Source organism: Rhinolophus ferrumequinum, chromosome 14 (assembly GCF_004115265.2).
Source record: "Rhinolophus ferrumequinum isolate MPI-CBG mRhiFer1 chromosome 14, mRhiFer1_v1.p, whole genome shotgun sequence".
Lineage (NCBI taxonomy): Eukaryota > Metazoa > Chordata > Mammalia > Chiroptera > Rhinolophidae > Rhinolophus > Rhinolophus ferrumequinum.
Genome location: NC_046297.1, coordinates 31,418,607 through 31,442,190, shown reverse-complemented (window position 1 = coordinate 31,442,190; position 23,584 = coordinate 31,418,607). Strand labels below are relative to the sequence as shown.

At 35.9% G+C, this 23,584-nt stretch overlaps 2 protein-coding genes across 2 annotated transcripts in view; both read right to left on the bottom strand.

The window, feature by feature from the left end:
• Positions 1 to 23,584, bottom strand: part of LRRC69 (leucine rich repeat containing 69) — a 181,265-nt gene that overhangs the window by 29,031 nt on the left and 128,650 nt on the right. The window contains exon 2 of the mRNA XM_033125823.1: positions 4,637 to 4,738. Within this exon, the coding sequence (XP_032981714.1) occupies positions 4,637 to 4,738 (102 nt within the window). The remainder of the gene's footprint in view (positions 1 to 4,636; positions 4,739 to 23,584) is intronic.
• SLC26A7 (solute carrier family 26 member 7) overlaps positions 1 to 23,584 on the bottom strand; it is a 445,736-nt gene that overhangs the window by 328,981 nt on the left and 93,171 nt on the right. The gene's annotated exons all lie outside the window — the stretch shown is intronic.

The window sequence follows — 23,584 nt, the reverse complement described above, 5'->3', positions numbered from 1 at the left end:
ATAGAGCCATAGTGGTAAAGAGTACTGCTTTCTATTAATCAAATCTCTGAATTCAATCTGTATTAAACCTATCCACATAGATATGTCCAGAAACTTCATGTAAGGTAATAATAATTTTACAATATTAAATAATAAAAGGGGTGGTGAAGAAATATAAGCTGACTCTCACCGGGACCATCAACATCATCATCTGAAAGTTAAAAAATATTTTTTAATTATATAATACTTAAAATTAAATCCTCACTTACCAAGCAAACAAAATAAACATTTGATTTAATCCACTAAATGCCCCCCATTGTTTTTGCCAGTACCTGGAAGTCCTGTATAAATGTTACACAAACACTGCACGAATTTTAAGAAGTGTGCAGAATTTTTTTTCTGGCCAAAATGAAACATTTTCCAGTGGTATTAAAGTAGTCCACATCAGGCTCTGATAAGAATCTTTGAGAATACCTACACATATACATACATAATCTTTCACTTATTCACCCCAATTAAGGTCTTTCAAAAATAACAAGATTTAATAGATTTTTCTCCCTGTTCTTTATAATTCTATCCCTTTCACTTAACAAGCATCTGGGAAAGCTGCCTTTATACAGCAAACATCCTTGAGTTTTTCCTTAAATGTATGATCCTTCAATAGCATAACCTCCTATCCTCTTAAGCTCATTCTCCTGAATGGTTATATTTTTTCAGAAAGAATGACATAACTGAGGTCTTACTTTCAGAAAAAAATTACCCTTTCACACTAATTACTAAATTAGATTACTAAATTAGATGTTTATTACCACTTTTCTTTACCTATTTACACAGACCATAGCTCGTGATTCTAAATGAAATATTGATTTTAGAAGTAAGTTTTTAGCTACAAGAATTCAAAGTCTAGGTTCTCACTATAAAGCTGCAGAAAACTAATAGATAAGGATTCACATTCCAAAATATCAGATAGTAGAAGAATTTGCTGAAATACATGGGACCTACAAATAGGTCACAGTTCACACAATTCACTTTTTCAATTTATGATTTCTGGAACAAAACATGTTTGTTGCACTCAGTGTGTCTCTTGACAACTTTTACATTACCCATTATTTATATTCTTCTACTTGCTGCCAATGTGTTACTTTGGAAGAATAACATATACTATTGAAATATAAAATTATTACTTGGAAATGTGAGTATATATGAAGTAAGATACTGCTGGCATGGCCAATAGTATCTTTTAGGACACATCTTAAAGATACATGCAATGCAATTTTTGAGAACATACAACTTGGTGGTGGCCTAATTCCAGTGTTATTTAAAAATCAAGAAATCTTTCATGGATAAATAAATTGTTCCTTTTGAAGAGTTTATATGCTGTGTTGTTAGAATATTTGTTAGCTAACTATATGTAGGTCAGAAATTTTCCTATGTTTAAGCCATCATAGATTAAAATTAGTTTCAGGTGTATTCTTTTATGTTTCCTTACACATGATGATTCAATTTGAATTATAAAACTATTGATATACATATTATATTCATATAAGTATATATAAAATGTAAAAACAAATACGAATCCTTAGAAAGAATGATGAATTTTGGAACTGTTGTAAGATCACTTGTATGATAGCCACTAAAACATAGCATCAAGAGCAAAGATTCTGAGTCAGAGTCAGATAGGCAAAAGGTACAAATCCAGGCTCTATGATTTATTAGCTATGTGACCCTGTTTGGACAAGTCCTTAACTTCTCTGATCTTGGATATTTCACCTATAAAACAAGGATGTTTTTCTAACACTATCATATAGAGTTCAAAGAATTAAATTAGATAATGTGGGTAAAACTCTTAGTCTGGCAACTACTGATTCAGTATATCCTGGCTAATATTTTGTTATAATCTAGTTATCAACGTTAAAATATAGTTCACATATCTCTGAGGTGAAGAAAAATGTTTTAGTATATTAACCATGACATAGCCTGAATCAAAGCCCTATAATTTTTTGATAGTCCAAGTAGTTTAATCAGTAATGTTAACCAAATATCCAGTAGAAATGACTTTTACTTTAAGTACAAACATGAAATGTATAATAAATTTGTCACCTTTCTATGAAAAGTTCTTAGAGATACATTTAAAAGTACCCAAATCATTCTTGCCTTCAAGGGCACTCTTCTAAGACAACTGCCACATTGGGTTAACTGCTAATCCAGCCCCATCCACAAACCAGAACCTCCTCCAACCAGGGACCACTCTGTTTCCTTTTTCCTCACCTCAGGCAGCCTCTTTTTTTTAAATTATTTATTTATTTATTTATTTATTTATTAAATTTATTGGGGGTGACATTGGTTAGTAAAATTACATATGTTCTAAGTGTACATTTCTATAATACATCATCTATATATTGCATTGTGTGTTCACCACCCAGAGTCAGCCTCGTTTTGAGCCCAGCTGTTTAGGTTGGCATCATCTTCCCAACACTTACTAGCTCTGTAAACCTAGACAAGTTATTTAATCTCTCTGGGACTCAGTTTATCTGTAAAAAGGGAACAATAATGGTACCTACCTTTTTAGAGACATTAGATGATTAAATTAATTCATTCTATTAAGTGCTTGAAACAATGCCTTGCTCGTAGTAGGCTTAATACATGTAGGTGTTAGTTCTTATTATTGTTAACATTATTATTCTGAAATTCTTGATTCAAGGAGAAAAAATAGGTTGTAAGGGATTAACCAAATTAAATACTGTAGTTTTAAAAATCATTTACAATTAAACTCAAATGAGAAATTTTTTTCACATAAGAGTAGAAAATAATACTGTTCATGGAAATACAGATTGATTCTCTGGAAGGGAATTTCAAAAGAGCTTATCAACTTTAAAAGATGACAATTCTTTCACCAAAAAAATTTCACTCATAGGGATAGTATAGACATGAGAAATTTGCTATGAGGATGGTCATTGAAGCCTTGTCTATAAAGTCCAAAAAGCCAGAAAATAATTAATAATTTAAACAACTAACAGGAGGGAAGTAGTTAAAAATATTTTTGGTATAAATCATATGTAAGAATATTATGTATTCATCAAAAATAGAGATCACAGATTTTTTTTTAATTGATTGGAAAGATATTCACGATATTTTGAGGAAAAGAACAAGTCTCTAGTATAGGGAGTTTGATCACATCTTTAAAAAAATACCAAAAAAACTCCTGGATGCATGGAAAATTCTAGCAGAATAAATGTCAGAGATGATAGTGGTAATATGTGCATACCAGATTTCTGAGTATTTTTACCAACTTCTATTGCCTTTTTTCCCTGATTTCTCTAAATTAAGCTTGTATTAATATTACTTTTGTAATGAACTTTTACTCAGTATGGCATTGAAACTAATTTTTATTTCCTTCCTTATTCATCTGTGTTTCCTAGTTTTCTACAGTAAACATATGAGGTCTGACAATTAAGTTCACTAACTTGTTGCAATGATGTTGCTAACCTTTTTTGATATCAGAGGGATTATTCATTATGAATTTGTACCAACTGGACAAACAGTTAACCAAGTTTACTATTTGGAAGTGGTGAAAAGGCTGCGTGAAAAAGTTAGACGACCTGAACTTTTTGCCAACAATTCATGGCTCTTGCATCACGACAATGTACCAGCTCAAACAGCACTGTCTGTGAGGGAGATTTTAGCCAGTAACAAATAACTGTATTGTAATACCCTCCTTACTCACCTGATCTGTCCCCCAATGACTTCTTTCTTTACCTGAAGATAAAGAAAATATTGAAAGGAAGACATTTTGATGACATTCAGGACATCAAGGGTAATATGACAACAGCTCTGATGGCAATTACAGAAAGAGTTCCAAAATTGCTTTGAAGGGTGGATGAGGCACTGGCATCAGTACATAGCTTCTCAAGGAGAGTGCTTCAAAGGTGGCCATAGTGATATTCAGCAATGAGGTATGAGGCATTTTTTATAGGATGAGAATGTGAACTTAATTGTCAGACCTCGTATATTACTTATGTAACAAGGAAAAACTTTACTTTAAAAAAACTAAACCGTTGAACAAGATTGGTTGTTTCCTGCATCCTACACAATTCTTAAAAGTCTTAAGACAATCCTGCATGTTCAGATGCAGGTTTGAAAAGGATCTGAAAGGTTCAAATTCATGATTGAGGCTCACACTCATGGAAAGATCTGTAATCTTTACTCATTTGTCACTAAAGGACACACAAACAGTGTCCTCTAATTTGACTAAAGTGAACATGATTTCTGGATTATATTCATTCATCCACTAGGAAGGGGATCAATTGAAAAAGCGATTGAAGAGGCAAAGACCCCAGTAAGAACAAATCTAATACATCTTTAGATAATACTAAAAAGATACTTGGAAGATGAAAGTAAAAACAAATTCCTCTCTCTCTCTCTCTCTCTCTTTTTTTTTTTTTCATCCAACAAACTGTTTCTATTTCCCCGAATTTAGTCACTCTGGAAATCAGTAGGATTGCAAGTCAAAGACATTATTTATAGGATCCACATGCCAACAGAGTAGGGTTACATTAATCATTTGCTGGCTTGTCTGGAATGCTTTCAAAAAAAAACTTTTTAAAACTTCAGTCATGGCTTTAGTTTGAAGACCTGTGGGAATGATATAAAGCTTCACCTGTAGACTCCAGACCTCCTCTTGTTTTACAGCATTAACAGGCTGCTTCAAGAACAGTGGGTTTCCCTCACAGTAGAATTCCCTCAGCTTCAGATCCTGAAACTTTCAAAACAAAATAAAAACTACATTTCACAACAAAATTACAAATCGCTCTTGAGGCTACATCTTCAATAAAGTAAGTCTAAAATTGCTTTATTTAGCACTTATATCCCACGTTAATATTTTAACAGCAGGACATACTCTAGTTGTTAGAAGCATAAGAATCTTCATGCTGGTATGAATGGTAATGACCTTAGAGGTCACTGGTGGCTTACCCTATAATAGACAGCTGAAAAAATTTGTTCAGGATAAAATTTCATTCAGGATAGAACTTGTTAGTAATATAACAGGGATTAATTAATCAAATGTTGGGAATAGTTTGCAAATAATACATTTGTTAGAAAATCAAGAATGATGAAAAAATAACATTCTAATATACAACAAAATACAAGTCTTCAAGACTGCCTTGTTATCCGTTCTATTTTCAGTGAGGATGGTAAGAAAAACAAATGAACATTAAAATGTTCTTATTATAACCTGTTGTGCACAATGAAAATTTTAAAAAAAAAGGAAATCAGTTCACAAGGATACTGAATCTTCTATGAAGAAAACCTAAATTCAGCTGGAGTCTACCATTTGAGTAGAAAAATAAGAAATTCTCTTACATTAATTTTATGCCTTGCCTCCCAAGAACTCATGTAGTTTTCAAAGTCAAACTCATTTAGGGAGTTACTTTTCTGAGCCTTAGTTTCATCTGAGAAGTGGGCAAATAAGACCTATCTTCAGGTGAAACAGTTCTCTGGAAAGAAAGAAAAAATTCCTGATCTGTGGCATGTTTTGATTCCATGGTATAAATATTCCTACTATGGTTGATTCCAGTCACTGAACATAGAGTTGGGAAGAGACATGGAAAATTAACTCTTGTGAGCCAGCTGACTCCATTACACCACTGCAACTCACATTCATGGGAGAATTAGAGCTATTTCCCTAATTTCAGCCCAGGGTTTGAAAACATAATTTTTTTTATTTATAACATCTTTTCAGTGCATCATGTGATTGATCTCAAAAGTCTCAGAAAATTTCTACATGTACAAGATATTAAAATAAAATACAGAGCTCAAGGCCACATTGGAATCACCTTTTCTCATAGTCTCACAACAGACATTCTGACTTTCTTAATTCAGTTCCTTATGTTATCCATCAAGAGGGAGCAACCTAGAGAGTTGAATCCAATGGTAGCCCAAAGTCAGTGCTGGGTGTGCGGAAATGAAGAGGGCACTTCACTTCTTATGCTTAATGGAAACATCATTTTTTTCCTTTCTGTCATAAAGAATAACATTCTATAATTTATCTAAACTCACAGTACTTTTTTTCAAAACTGATACAAACTTGAATGTCTTGGTGTATGTAAATAACATTTACATACATGAACCTCATCTCAAATTTGATCATGGTTCTAAGGGCAAACATTTCTCTTTAGGGGTTATGTTTCTCTTCCTCCAAATCCTGGCACTATTCTTCCATCAAATATGGTAATGAGTTACCCAGCTTGTTAACGTACTACATTAACATGTGTAAATTCATTAACATGTGTATTGCAGCAGGTAAGTTTCAATAACCTGAAGTCATACAATCTCTCAATGTCCACTCTGAATATTTTCCAGAGCAACATTTTTTCATACCTTTTCTCTAAATGCATTACTGGTTTCCTGTCAGCCTAGCTTCTTAAAAGAATGATACTCTCTGCTTTGTTGTCACTCCAGTAACATAATCAGCTACATTCTCTTCTACTAATGAAATGCTGTTATAGCTTTTCAGAGTCTCTTTGAACATGCCCATTCAAACAACCACCATTATAAGTTTAATTTCAACTGGAACGATTTTGCCCCTCCCCCAAAAAAAGAGGTCTACAGATATTTTTGTTTGGCACAACTGGGGGACAGGGGTGGTATCTATTTTTTAAAGACCAGGGATGCTGCTAAACATCCTATAGTGTACAGAACATCCCCAACAACAAAGAATTATCAGGCCTAAAATAGTGTTGAAGTTGGAAAAACCTGGTTTGGAGACACAAGATCATAAACATAAACTGACACATGTAAACATTCTCCCATCTTATCTGGAAAGAGGATTGGCAGCTGGAGGGAAATGTAAGTTCAAATGAGAGTTTTTATTTTTTTAAGATGAAGAAGACTTAAGCATGTAGAAGGTAAGTGTCAATATAGAAAGGCTAATGAAGAAGAGAAAGAAGGAATAATTGAAAGCAATGATTAGGTGAAGAATACAAAATGATCTTTGAATATTAACATCTGCCTATTGAGTTGTGAAGCAAGGTGTCAAGGTGGATAGAGTCATGAAGAAGACAGTGAAAATTCAGATATGTTATAGGTTTTGGAAGAGGAACCTGGCCAGGGACAAGCAAAAGTATTCAACAGAGGTGCTGAGGGACCCACTGGGATCCACACAGTTATCGTGGTCCCTGTCCATATATTGTGTGCTTCTGTTTAGCACCCAGGAGCCCAGATCCAGAATTAAGAATCTGGAGAATAGACAGGTCAGAAGGGATTGGCAGAAAATATTCAACCTGATGAAAAGCAAGGACCTACAACCACGATTACTCTATCCAGCAAAGCTATCATTTAGAATTGAAGGACAGACAAAGAGCTACCCAGGGTCATCAAAATCATGGCATGAGGTGAGCCTCTGTAAAGCTCCCCTGGAATTTACAACTAATCGAACAACAATAACTCCATAAAGGACTCCCTGCACAGCAGACAGGCAAGACGAACAGGCCCACTACGGAATTCACCTACAGGTCGGCGAATCGCGTGAGTGGCGGATTAGGGAAGGGAGAAGTGCGGAGACGGAGCCAAGCAGGTGAGTGCAGGACACAGACCAAGCTCAGTGCTCCGAGCTCACTGCATCCCGGAACTACCGCAGCTACGGGAGAGGGAAGAACTCGGACTGCTAGGGCTCCTCTTATGGCACGCAGGTCTGAGGGGGCAGCATATAACACGGCTGAACCCAATGCTCATGGCAGGGACCTCGGAGAAAAGACTGAGGGAAGAAGGCTGAAAATGGTGGTTTAAGCCCTCACTGCAGAGCAGAGAACGGAAGCCTTAGGCACTGACACTAGCCGCCCCCTCCCTACCCTCTCAGAGCTCAGCCCGCCCCCACCTGCCCGGTACTAGAAGTGGAACAGTAGCAGTGTCAGATCAAAAGAACAGAATATTTGCTGTTCTGAGAACTGTGGACCGCAGACACAGATTCGCAGCCCAACTAGTTCCAGCAGAGGGGAGGGAGCTATGGAAGCAGGACCGGGTGTGGTGGTGGTCGCCGCCATTGTTCTGGGCCAATTCTCACAACTCACCCCGCCCCTGGCCCCAGCTATCTGGGTGGATCCTGGCAGGAGTAAACAGAACTGCTGATACATACGGGCTCTGAATCTGGGGCAGGAAGAGCTTTGGAACTTCAAAAGCTCTCCGCATACCCACACGGACACTGTGCCCTGTGACCCAAGCGAACTATTAACAGAGGAGAAGCCATCTCCCAGGGAATCTCCACATTGTGTGAGAAGCTGGAATAGTGCAGAGAAAATATAGCACTACCGTATGAGAGAAATAAAAGGCTATAGTCGGAGAGAAAATAAAACATTGTACCAACAAGTACTGGAAAACAAAAGAAAGACCTCTTCCTATCAACCTGTTGCAGAGGCCACTCCTGTAGATGCCTAGGAAGAGAAATAATAAATCAATAATTGCCATGAATAACCAAGGCAACAAGACAGGTCAGAAAGAAAGTGAAAAGTTCCCAGAAAAGGAACTTAAAGATATGGAAATATGTGACTTAAATGACAGAGAATTCAAGATTGCAGTTCTGAAAAAACTCAACAAGATGCAAGAAAACACAGAAAGGCAGTTTAATGAACTCAGAAACACAATCAAAGAACAACATGAGCATTTTACGAAAGAGATTGAAATTTTTAAAAAGAACCAAATAGAATTTCTGGAGATTAAGAACTCAATAGAAGAAATTAAGAATGAAATAACCAGCTTAGGTAGTAGAGTTGACCAGATGGAGGAAAGAATCAGTGACATCGAAGATAGAAACCTGGAAATTACACAGATGGGAAAAGAAGGAGACTTGAGAATTAAAAGAAATGAAAGAACTCTACAAGAACTTTCTGACTCCATCAGAAAGAGCAATATAAGAATAATGGGCATACCAGAAGGAGAAGAAAGAGAGAAGAGAACAGAGAATATATTCAAACAAATAGTTGATGAGAACTTCCCAAACTTGTGGACAGAACTGGATCCTCGAATCCAAGAAGCAAATACAACACCTAATTACCTCAATCCCAACAGGCCTTCTCCAAGGCACATTGTATTGAAGCTGTCTAAAATCAACGACAAAGAAAGAATCCTCAAGGCAGTCAGGGAAAAGAAGATGGTAACCTACAAAGGAAAGCCCATTAGATTATCATCAGATTTTTCAGCAGAAACTCTACAAGCCAGGAGGGAGTGGAACCAAATATTCAAACTATTGAAAGAGAGAAATTATGAGCCAAGAATAATATATCCAGCAAAGATATCCTTTAAATATGAAGGAGGAATAAAGAGCTTTCCAGACATACAGAAGCTGAGAGAATTTTCTAATACACAACCTGCACTACAAGAAATACTAAAGGAGGCTACTCGACCACCATCAACAGGGACAATTTGTGGCAAACAAAGCATAAAAAGGGGGAAAGTAAAGGCCTGAACCGAAATATGGGAAGGAGAAAGTAAGCGTGCTACAGAAAATGGAATACTCTAAATATCAAACTTTCTTTCACGTAAACTTAAGGGTAACCACTCAAGAAAAATCCACAACTGAAATATATACTGTAATAAAAGACAAAACAGAGGGAAATATCATAGAATACCACCATAAAGAAATAATAGACAACAACAAAAAGGCAAAAAAACAATTGAGACACACACTTACCAGAAAACTAAACATAGAATGACAGGAAATCCTCACATATCAATAATCACCCTAAATGTAAATGGACTGAACTCACCAATAAAAAGGCATAGAGTAGCAGATTGGATCAAAAAACTAAACCCAACCATATGCTGTCTCCAAGAGACACATCTCAGTTACAAGGACAAGCATAGATTCAAAGTGAAAGGGTGGAAATTGACACTCCAAGCAACTGGTACCCAGAAAAAATCACGTGTAGCCATACTGATATCATATGAAACAGACTTCAGGGTGAAAAAGATAACAAGAGACAAAGATGGACATTTCATAATGGTAAAGGGGACTATACAACAAGAAGACATAACAGTCATCAATATTTATGCCCCCAATCAGGGAGCACCGAAATATACCAAGCAACTACTAACAGAACTAAAGGGAGAAATTGACCAAAGCACAATTATACTATGGGACCTAAATACATCACTGACAGCTATTGATAGATCATGCAAACAGTAAATAAATAACGAAATAGCAGCCCTAAATGACACATTAGATGAAATGGACATAATTGACATATATAGAGCACTTCATCCTAAAACATCAGACTATACATTCTTTTCTAGTGTACATGGAACATTCTCAAAACTATATATTGGGACATAAAATCAGCCTCAGCTAATTTAAGAAGATTGAAATCATACCAAGCATATTCTCTGATCACAAGGCTTTGAAATTGGATGTCAACTGCAAAAAGAAAGCAGGAAAAAACACAAATACATGGAGATTAAACAACATACTTTTAAAGAACGACTGGACCAAAGAAGAAATTAGAGGAGAGATCAAAAGATACATAGAAACAAATGAAAATGAAAATACATCCTACCAAAATTTTTGGGATGCAGCAAAAGCAGTTTTAAGAGGGAAATTTATATCATTACAGGACTATCTCAAGAAACAAGAAAAATCCCAAATAAATAACCTCATGTTACACCTTAAAGGACTAGAAAAATAAGAACAAGTGAAACCAAACGAAAGCAGAAGAAAGGAAATAACAAAAATCAGAGCAGAACTACATGAAACAGAGAACAAAAAGTCAATAGAAAAAATTAATGTAACAAAGAACTGGTACTTTGAAAAGATTAGCAAAATTGCCAAACCCTTGGCTAGACTCACTAAGATAAAAAGAGAGAAGACAATAATAAACAAAATCAGTAATGAAAACGGGGAAGTTGTCACAGAAGCCACAGAAATACAAAAGATCATCCAAGAATACTATAATTGCAAGGGATCATCCAAGAATACTATAAAGGCCTGCATGCCACCAAATTCAATAACCTAGAAGAAATGGACAAGTTCTTAGAAACACATTGCCTTCCTAGACTGAACCATGAAGAATTGGGAAATCTAAACAGAACGATCACAGTAATGAAATTGAATCAGTCTTTCAAAACCTTCCCAAAAGCAAAGTCCGGGACCAGATGGATTCTACCAAACCTTCAAAGATGATCTAATACGAATCCTGTTCAAACTCTTCTAAAAAATTGAAGAAGACACAGTACTCCCTAATTCATTTTATGAGGCCAATATTACCCTGATACCAAAACCTGGTAAGGACAACACAAAAAAAGGAAACTACAGACCAATATATCTGATGAATACAGATGCAAAAACCCTAAACAAAATTCTAGCAAATCGAATACAACAATGCATTAAAAAGATCATTCATCACGACCAAGTGGGGTTCATCCCCGGGGCACAAGGATGGTTCAACATCCACAAATCCATCAATGTGATACATCACATAAACAAAATAAAGGACAAAAATCATATGATTATATCAATTGATGCAGAAAAAGCATTTGACAAGATACAACACGAATTTATGATGAAAACACTTAATAAAATAGTTATAGAAGGAAAATACCTTAACATAATAAAGGCCATCTATGACAAGCCCTCAGCTAATCTCATAATTAATGGTGAAAAACTGAAGTCCTGTGCTCTACGTTCAGGAACATGACAGGGCTGTCCCCTATCACCTCTGCTTTTCAACATAGTGTTGGAAGTCCTTGCCAGAGCAATCAGACAAGAGGAAGAAATAAAAGGCATTCACATTGGGAATGAAGAAGTTAAATTATCATTCTTTGCAGATGACATGATGCTATATATAGAAAACACTAAAGACTCCACCAAAAAGCTATTAGAAACAATCAACGAATACAGTAAAGTTGCTGGCTATAAAATCAATGTAAAAAAGTCCATTGCATTCCTATATACTAACAATAAAATCTCAGAAAATGAAATACAAAAAACTATTCCTTTTGTAATTGCAGCAAAAAGAATAAAATACCTAGGAATAAACTTAACCAAGGATGTGAAGGACCTATATGCTGAAAACTATAAGACATTTTTGAAAGAAATTGAAGACACAATGAAATGGAAAGACATTCCTTGCTCATGGATTGGAAGAATCAACATAGGTAAAATAGCCATATTACCCAAAGCAATATACAGATTTAATGCAATCCCCATCAAAATCCCAATGGCATTTTTTAAAGAAATTGAACAAAAAATCATCAGATTTGTTTGGAACCACAAAAGACCCCGAATAGCCAAAGCAATTTTAAGAAAAAAGAACAATACTGGAGGTATCACACTTTCTGACTTTAGCTTGTACTTCAGGGCAACAATAATAAAACAGCATGGTATTGGCAGAAAAACAGACACATAGAGCAATGGAATAGAATTGAGAACCCAGAAATAAAACCACATAAATATGCACAGATAATTTTTGACAAAGAAGCTAAAAACATACAATGGAGGAAAGACAGCCTCTTCAATAAATGGTGCTGGGAGAATTGGAAAGCCACGTGCAAAAGCATGAAACTGGACTGCTATCTGTCACCATGTACCAAAATTAATTCAAAATGGTCAAAGACTTAAGCATAAGACCTGACACAATAAATTGGATAGAAGAAAACGTAGGTAGTAAACTTATGGACCTTGGGTTCAAAGAGCATTTTATGAATTTGACTCCAAAGGCAATGGAAGTAAAAGCTAAAATAAACGAATGGGACTATATGAAACTTAAAAGCTTCTACACAGCAAAAGAAACGATCGACAAAATAAAAAGGCAACCAACTGAATGGGAGAAGATTTTTGCAAACAGTGCCTCCGATAAGGGGCTAATATCCAAAATATACAAGGAACTCATGAAACTCAATAACAAAAAAACAAACAACCCAATTGAAAAATGGGCAGAGGGCCTGAAGAGACATTTCTCCAAAGAGGACATACAAATGGCAAACAGACATAGGAAAAAATGCTCAACATCACTAACCATCAAAGAAATGCAAATAAAAACCACAATGAGATATCACCTCAGCCCAGTCAGAATGGCTATCATCAACAAGACAAATAGTAACAAGTGTTGGAGAGGCTGTGGAGAAAAAGGAACCCTCATACAGTGTTGGTGGGAATGCAGACTGGTGCAGCCGTTATGGAAGGCAGTGTGGAGGTTCCTCAAACAATTACGAATAGAATTACCATATGACCCAGCAATCCCTCTCCTGGGTATCTACCCAAAAAAATCTGAAAACATCTACACATAAAGACACGTGTGCTCCAATATTCATTGCAGCTTTGTTTACGGTGGCCAAGACATGGAAACAACCAAAATGTCCTTCGATAGATGAATGGATAAAGAAGTTGTGGTATATATACACAATGGAATATTATTTGGCAGTAAGAAAAGATTATATAGGAACATTTGTGACAACATGGATAGATCTTGAGAGTATAATGCTAAGCGAAATAAGTCAGACAGGAAAAGCAGAGAACCATATGATTTCACTGATATGTGGTATATAAACCAAAAACAACAAAAGAACAAGACAAACAAATGAGAAACAAGAACTCATAGACACAGACAATAGTTTAGTGATTACCAGAGGGTAAGGGAGGTGGGGGGTGGGAGATGAGGGTAAGGGGGATCAAATATATGGTGATGGAAGGAGAACTGACTCTGGGTGGTGAACACACAATGGGATTTATAGATGATGTAATACAGAATTGTACACCTCAAATCTATGTAATTTTACTAACAATTGTCACCCCAATAAATTTTAAAAAAAGAAAAGAAAAAAGAGCTACCCAGACAAGAAAAAGCTAAACAAATTCGTCCCCACCAAACCAGTATTACAAAGAATGTTAGAGGCTTAGTTAAGATTTAAAAAAAAAAAAAAAAAAAAAAAAAAAAAAAAAAAAAAAGATCAAAAATATAAATAATAAAATATCAATAATTACATATCTACCAACAATTACTTGAAATGTAAATGAATTAAATGTCCCAATTGAAAGATAGGGTGGCTGAATAGATAAGAAAACAAGACCCTTACAAATGCTGCCTACAAGAGACTCACTTTAGATGGAAAGACACACTGACTAAAAGGAAAGGGATGGGAAAAAGATGTTTCATGAAAATGAGGGGATAGTGGGGGAAGCTGAGATAGCAATACTTACAGCAGACAAAGTAGACTTTAAAACAACGGCTATAACAACAGACAGAAAGAGACCAAGTATTGCCACTTCTGGGTATTTATCAAAAAAATGAAAAATTCCATCTCGAGGGGACAAATGCAGCCACATATTCATTTCAGCATTGCTTAAAATGGCCAAGATATGGAGACAGCTTCAGTGTCCATTGATGGATGAATGGATAAAGGGGAGGTGCTATATATGTACAATGGAAATTGCTAAGCCACGTAAGGGAATGGGCTGTAGCTATCTGCTGTGGCATGGATGGACCTGAAGAGTATTATGTGGAGTGGACTATATCAAGCAGAGAAAGACAAATGAAATGTGATTTCGTCTATACATGGAATCTAAAGAAAAAAATGAAACAAACAAATTCATAAATACAGAGAATATTTTTATGGTTTCCAGATGGGAGCAAAGTTGGGATGAGTGAAAAAGGGGGAGGGAGTGTAATACCCCTAGCCTTGTTCTTTTTTCTTAGGATTACTTTGGTTATTCAGGGTCTTTTGGGACTTCATAGAAATCTGATGGGTCTTTTGTTCAATTTCTTTAAAAATGCCACTGGGATTTTGATGGGGATTGCATTAAATCTGTATTGCTCTGGGTAATATGGCCACTTCAACTACATTGATTCTTTCACTCCACAAACACGAATGTCTTTCCATTTCTCTTTGTCTTCTTCAATTTCTTTTAAAAATGTCTTGTACTTTTCATGTATAGGTCCTTCACATCCATGCTAAGTTTATTCCTAGGTACTTTATTTTTGTTGTTGTTGCAATTGCAATAGTAATTGTTTTTTAATCTCTTTTTCTGAAATTGTTAGTATATAAGAATGTAATGGTACTACAAAGCAACAATAATCAAAACAGCGTAGTAGTGGCAGAAAAACAGACACTCAGACCAATGGAATGAATTGAAAACCCAGAAATAAACCAACATATTTATGGGCAGATAATTTTTTACAAAAGAGCCAAAAACATACAATGGAGAGAAGAAATCCTCTTCACTAAATGGTACTGGGAAAATAGGAAAGCCACATGCAAAGAATGAAACTAGACTGCTCTCTGTCACCATATACCAAAATTAACTCAAAATGTATCAAAGACCTTAACATAAGACCTGAAACAATAAAATGTATAGAAGAAAACATGGGTACTAAACTTATGGACCTTGGGTTCAAAGAGGATTTTACAAATTTGACCTCAAAGGCCAGGGAAGTAAAAGCTAAAATCAATGAATGGGACTTTATCAAAATAAAAAGCTCCTGCACAGCAAAAGAAACCATCAACAGAACAAATTAGCAACCAACCAAATGGGAGAAGATATTTGCAAGGGATATTTCCGACAAGGGGTTAATATCAAAAATACATAAAGAACATGTAAAATTCAACAACAAAAAGACAAACAATCCAATTAAAAAATGGGCAGAGGACATGAACACACACTTCTCCCAAGAAGACATACAAACAGCCAACAGATATATGAAAAAAATGCTCAACTTCACTAGCTATTACGGAAATGCAAATCAAAACCACAATGAGATATCACCTACATCTGATGGAATGGCTATCATCAACAACACAAATAATAACAAGTGTTGGAGAGTCTGTGGAGAAAAAGGAAACCTTATACACTGTTGGTGAGAATATAAATTGGTACACCCGCTTTGGAGAACAGTACGGAGATTCCTCAAAAAATTAAGAATAGAATTACCATGTGACCCAGCAATCCCTCTCCTGGGTATCTACCTAACAAATCTGAAAACATTTATTCATAAAGATGTGAGTACTCCAACGTTTATTGCAGCTTTAATTTATGGTGGCCAAGACATGGAAACAACCAAAGTGTCCTTCAATAGATGACTGGATAAAGAAGATATATGCAGATAATGGTATATATAGAGGATGCCCAAAAAAATGTATACATATTTTAAGAAAGGAAAAATCTATTAAAATTGTAATACTCATAGACACAGACAATAGTTTAGTGGTTACCAGAGGGTAAAAGGGGTAGGGGATGGGAGATGAGGGTAAGGGGGATCAAATATATGGTGATGGAAGGAGAACTGACTCTGGGTGGTGAACACACAATGGGATTTATAGATGATATAATACAGAATTGTACACCTGAAATCTAGGTAATTTCACTAACAATTGTCACCCCAATAAATTTAATAAATAAATAAATAAATAATTGTAATACTCAATATTTACTGATAACAAAAGATGTTTACAAGTCACGTTTGACTTCTGCAATTACAAGAGGTGCTAAATGTGGTTACCAACAGCATCCAGACATTTCTGACTATGGCGAACTACTGCTTGAGCAATGTTGACCAAAGTGTCCATTTGTATACTTTTTTTTGGCATTCCCCAGTATACACAATGGAATACTACTCTGCCATAAGAAAAAAAATGAAATACTAACATTTCTGACAATATGGATGGATCTGGAGATTATTATGCTAAGTGAAATAAGTCAGACAGAAAAAGTCGAAAACCATATGACTTCACTCATATGTGAGATATAAAACTGAAAGCAACAAAGTAACAAGACAAACAAATAAGGAAACAAAAACCTCATAATTATAGACAACAGTTTAGTGGTTACTAGAGGGAAAGGGGGGTGGGGGGGTCGTAGATGAGGGTAAAGAGGGTCAAATATATGGTGATGGAAGGAGAACTGACTCTGGGTAGTGAGTATACAATGTGATATACAGATGATGTACTATAGAATTGTACACTTGAAGCCCATGTAATTTTACCAAACATTGTCTCCCCAATAAATTTAAAGAAATAAATAAATACATACATAACTTTTTCTAAGAAAAAGAGAAAAGGGAAGAAATTAAGTACAAATTGGGTGTTAAACAGTACTCATGATGATGTAGGTTTTGGCATACGGAACAGAGTCAATAATATTGTAATAACTATGTATGGTGTCCAATGAAAACTAGATTTATCAGGGTGATAGATGGGATGAGAGTTGGGGGACAGGGTGAAAAATATGAAGGGATTAAGAAGTACAAATTGGTAGTCACAAAATAGTTGTGGGTGCTAGACTAATCAGGGGAATCACTTCTTAAATTATATACCATATCTTCCCGAAAATAAGACCTAACTGGAAAATAAGCCCTAGCATGATTTTTCAAGATGCTTGTAATATAAGCTCTACCCCCAAAATTAGCCTCAGTTAAGATTGTCAGCCAGATGGATGCATTTAGTACATCCGTTGCAACACACGATGGATGTATTGAATTATAAAATAATAATATTAATATATAATTAAATAAAAATAAATACTATTACTGACATTAATACTTAAAATAAATGATAATATAAATTATAATTAAGTATTTGTAAATACCCATGTGGGCACCTTTGAATGAGAGGTAAACGCCTATGTAAACAGATGAACTCAAGACTTATTGCCAAATGTCCTATCATAGTAGACACAACACACGAATAACCTGCGCACTTGATAATGAATGGACGTGGTTGTGTCTAATATGAACCTTCATAATTCAATACATCATGTGTCGTAATGGGCGTACTTAATGCACTCATGTGAAATAAAGAAACCTTTTCTGAATTTTGGTGCCTGCAATTTTTCGTCTCTTTTGTGTGGACCATCATTCTTAACTGTCATCATTTTTGTGCCACTCCTGTCTCATAAGTCTTCAATTAACACTTTATTTAATGGTAGATGTAAAGGGAATAACTTTTTGACCCCCAGACAACATGGGTGCAAAAAGAAAGAGCTATTCCGTCGAGCACAAGAAAAGAATCATGGAGGACTCCCAGGGCAAGAATCTTATGGCTTTCTGCAAAGAGAAGTTGGATCTCTGAATGGTCTAAAAATGGCGAGAAGAGTACGATAACCTCAGTCAACAGGTGGACGAGGGAAATGCTAAGAAGTGCAAGTGTGGATCAGGTCGGCAACCATTATTTCCTGAGCTGAAAGACATCATATGTGAATGGGTTGCTGACAGGAGAGCAAAAGCTTTGGTTGTGAGTAGGGCTAATATTCAAGCATTAGCCCTTGCAATGGCACCACAGTTAGAAATATCCCTAGAAGAATTCAAAGCGTCACAACACTGGCTGGATGGCTTCCATCAGTGACATGAACTGTCTTGAAGATCAACAACACTAAGATGGAAGATACTGAAGTTATTAAACGTGCACTTGCATTCAAGTCCTTTGTTGATGCCATCGACTTTTCTAAATACCAACTCTCCGACATGATTGTTATAGATGAAACTGCAGTGTTTATGGGCCAAGGATCTCAAACAACAATTGGTCAGAGGGGTTCCTCGTCAATCTACATAACCTCCACTGGTCATGACAGTGCATGTGTTACCTGTATTTTGTCAATTCATCTGGATGGAAAGAAAGCCCCACCTCTAATCATCACTAAGGGCAAGAAAAATAAGGTTGAACGTGTTTCAAGCATTTATGTTCTTGAAACTGAAAAAGCCTGGTGCACAGAAGTAGTTATAAGGAAGTGGGTCAACTTAATACTGCCACTTGTTTTGCAAGGTGGCCAAAGAGGTATTTTGGTCTGGGATTCAGCCAGCACTCACCGCGCTAAAGACATGAAGATCTTCCTTGCAGAGAGAAGAATAGATCAAATAATGATTCCCGCAGGAATGACTGCCTATCTCCAGACTCTTGATAAACAAGCAATAAAGAGTCTCCAGACTCTTGCAATAAACAAGCCATTCAGGACCATTTGTGCAAGGAAATCAATGACTATCTTGAAAATAGAATGGAGAGAAATCATTGTGGAAACTTTGTGAAGCCCAGCCTGCAAGAGGTCATGATTTGGGTTAAGAATTCATGGGATAAAATCACTGACAGAAGTGTTGCCAATGCACTGTGAACAGGTTACACTGTCAAGAAATGCTCATTTAAGGAGAGCTCTATTGCTGGACATGAGAGATTGGGGCCAATGGTTCTACAGGAAATGGAGTCTCAAGACATTCAAGCCAGAATTGGGGGTTTGGAGAGTTATGACAATGTTCCAGAAAAAGATGTCATGACTGTATTTGAATAAATGTAGTTTTTTGTACATGAATAAATGTAGATCGCTGTACATGAAAAAATAAGACATCTCCTGAAAATAAGCCCTAATGCATCTTTTGGAGCAAAAATTAATATAAGACCCAGTCTTATTTTTGGGGAAATACAGTAAATATCTAACTATAGTTGTACCTCGGTTTTCTAACGTAATCCATTCCAGAAGACCATTCAAATTCTGAAACATTCAAAAGCAGCTTACAGCTAGGCCTCAGGATCTTGCACTCAGTGGAAGCCAAGTGACATGTTTGATTTCCTAGGCGTGTTCGAAAATCGAAGCATTTACTCCTGGGTTTACGGCGTTCTAAACCGAAATGTTCGTCAACAGAGACGTTTGAATACCAAAGTACTACTTTACTATGTTGTATACCTGAAATTAATATAAAATAGTATTGAATGTCAAAATAAATATATAAATAACTTTTAAAGAAGAATCTGAAGAATGGATATATCAGAAAGCAAGGGAATGACCACATTATTTGTACTAAAAAAATAAATGATTTGGATTGGGTCTTTTATGGTCTAGACTAGATTTTAAAAAGGAAGAAATAACAGTACAAAGTTTTGTTGGCCTAGGAGTAAAAAGAGAAGTAGAGGAGATGAAGTTTCAGTGACCTAAATGAAAATGTATGGCTATAAAGCAATGGGGAGATGGAACATAGAAAGAACCAGTGGTCAAAGTGACATACTGGACTTTAATTCTTCAAACTGAGAGCATGTGAAGATAATGTTAAGATCTAGACATGACTGTGGAAGTAGTTTGAGAGATGAAAACTGGGAAAGCTCATTAAAATCAAGGATTCAAGGATCTTTGAGCCTAAGTTGTTTGTATCAACCACCTTTACAAAGCAACTTCTGGAGTAACTCTTTCAAACAATTGTATTCCAATTGGATTCAAGAACAAAAATCATATGATTATATCAATTGATGCAGAAAAAGCATTTGACAAGATACAACATCCATTTATTATTAAAACACTTAATAAAATAGGTATAGCAGGAAAATACCTTAACATAATAAAGGTCATATATGACAAACCCTCAGCTAATCTCATAACTACCGGTGAAAAACTGAAGCTCTTTGCTTTACGTTCAGTAACATAACAGGGCTGTCCCCTATCACCTCTGCTTTTCAACAGTGTTGGAAGTCCTCGCCAGAGGACGAGAAAGAAATAAAAGGCATCCAAATTGGGAATTAAGAACTTAAATTGTCACTCTTTGCAGACGACATGCTGCTATATATAGAAAATCCTAAAGACTCCACCAAAAAGCTATTAGAAACAATCAACGAATAAAGTTGCCTACTACAAAATCAACGTACAAAAGTCCATTGCAGGGGGCTGGCCTTTTGGCTCAGGCAGTTAGACTCCATGCTCCTAACTCCGAAGGCTGCCTGTACAATTCCCACATGGGCCAGTGGGCTCTCAACCACAAGGTTGCCAGTTCAATTCCTCAAGTCCTGCAAGGGATGGTGGGCAGTGCCCCCTTCAACTAAGATTGAACACGGCATCTTGAGCTGAGCTGCCGCTGAGTTCCCAGATGGCTCAGTTGGTTGGAGAGCGTCCTCTCAACCACAAGGTTGCCAGTTGAACTCCTCAACTCCCGCAAGGAATGGTGGGCTGTGCCCCCTGAAACGGCAACTGGACCTGGAGCTGAGCTGTGCCCTCCACAACTAAGACTGAAAGGACAACAACTTGAAGCTGAATGGCACCCTCCACAACTAGGATTGAAAGGACAACAACTTGACTTGGAAAAAAAAAAAAAAAGTCCTGGAAGTACACACTGTTCCCCAATAAAGTCCTGTTCCCCTCCCCCAATAAAAAAAAGTCCAATTTTAAATAAATACATAAATAAATAAATAAAGTATTTACTAAACACCTTAAAAAAAAAGTCCATTGCATTACTATATGCTAACAATGAAATCTCAGAAAAAGAAATAAACAAGGCAATTCATTTTGCAATTACAGCAAAAAGAATAAAATACCTAGGAATGAACTTAACCAAGGATGTGAAAGACCTATATGCTGAAAACTATAAGACATTTTTAAAAGAAATTAAAGAAGACAAAAAGAAATGGAAAGACATTCCGTGCTCATGGATTAGAAGAATTAACATAGTTCAAATGGCCACATTACCCAAAGCAATATACATATTTAATGAACCATGAGGTATTGGAAAATCTAAATAGACCAATCACCAGTAAGGAAGTTGAATCAGTCATCCAGAACCTTCCCAAAAGCAAGAGTCCGCCAAACCTTCAAAGAGGATCTAATACCAGTCCTGCTCAAACTCTTCCAAAAAATTGAAGAAAAGACAGTACTCCCTACCTCATTTTATGAGGCCAACATTACAATGATACCAAAACCTGGTAAGGATAAAAAAAAAAAACTACAGACCAATACCTCTGATGAATACAGATGCAAAAATCCTAAAGAAATTCTAGCAAATTGAATGCAACAGTACATTAAGATTATTCATGACGACCAAGTGGGGTTTATCCCAGGGCCACAAGGATGGTTCAACATACGCAAATCCATCAGTGTGATACATCACGTAAACAAAATAAAGGACAAAAATCCTATGATTATATCAATTGATGCTTAAGAAGCATTTGACAAGATAGAACATCCATTTATGATTAAAACACTTAATAAAATAGGTATAGAAGGAAAATACCTTAATATAATAAAGGCCATATATGACAAACACTCAGCTAAACTCATAATAAACGGTGAAAAACAGCAGCTCTTTGCTCTACATTCAGGAACACAACAGGGCTCTCCCCTACCACCTCTGCTTTTCCACATAGTGTTGTAAGTCCTTGCCAGAGCACTCAGGCAAGAAAAAGAAATAAAAGACATCCAAATAGAGAATGAAGAAGTTAAATTGTCACTCTTTGCAGAAGACATGATGCTTTATATAGAAAACCCTAAAGACACCACCAAAAAGCTATTAGAAACAATCAACAAATACAGTAAAGTTGCCGGCTACAAAATCAACATATAAAAGTCTATTGCTTTCGTATATGCTAACAATGATATCTCGAAAACAGAAATTTAAAAAAATTCCTTTTTCAATTGCAGCAAAAAGAATACAATACGTAAGAATAAACTTAACCAAGGATGTGAAAGACCTATATGCTGAAAACTATGACATTTTTAAAAGAAACTGAAGAAGACACAAAGAAATGGAAAGACATTCCGTGCTCATGGATTGGAAGAATCAACATAATTTAAATCGCCATATTACCCAAAGCAATATACAGATTTAATGCAATCCCCATCAAAATCCCAATGGCATTTTTTAAAGAAATAGAACAAAAAATAATCACATTTGTTTGGAACCACCAAAGACCCCAAATAGCCAAAGCAATCTTAAGGAAAAAGAACGATGCTGGAGGTATCACACTCCTTGACTTCAGCTTGTACTGCCGGGCAACAATAATCAAAATAGCATGGTATTGGCAGAAAAACAGACACATAGACCAATGGAATAGAATTGAGAACCCAGAAATAAAACCATATAAATATGGACAGATAATTTTTGACAAAGAAGCAAAAGTCATACAATGGAGAAAAGACAGCCTCTTCAATAAATGGTGCTGGCAGAATTGGAAAGAATGAAACTGGACTGCTATCTATCTCCATGTGCCAAAATTAATTCAAACTGGATCAAAGACTTAAGCATAAGACCTGAAACAATAAACTGCATAGAAAACATAGGTACTAAACTTATGGACCTTGGATTCAAAGAACTTTTCATGAATTTGACTCCAAAGGAAAGGGGAGTAAAACCTAAAATAAATGAATGAGACTATATCAAACTTAAAAGCTTGAGCACAGCAAAAGAAACTATCAACAATTAAATAGGCAACCAACTGAATGGGAAAAGATTTTCACAAACAGTGCCTCTGATAAGGGGCTAATATCCAAAATATTTAAGGAAGTCATGCAACTCAACAACAACAACCATAAAAAACAACCCAATTGAAAAATGGACAGAGAACCTGAAGACACATTTCTCCAAAGAGGACATACAAATGGCCAATAGACATATAAAAAAATGCTCAACGTCACTAATCATCAGAGAAATGAAAATAAAAACCACAATGAGATATCACCTCACCCCAGTTAGAATAGCTATCATCAACAAGACAAATAGTAACAACTGTTGGAGAGGCTGCGGAGAAAAAGGAACCCTCATACACTGTTAGAAATGCAGATTGGTGCAGCCGCTATGGAAGGCAGTGTGGAGGTTCCTCAAAAAATTAAGAATAGAACTACCATATGACCCAGCAATCCCTCTCCCCGTATCTACCCAAAAAATTTGAA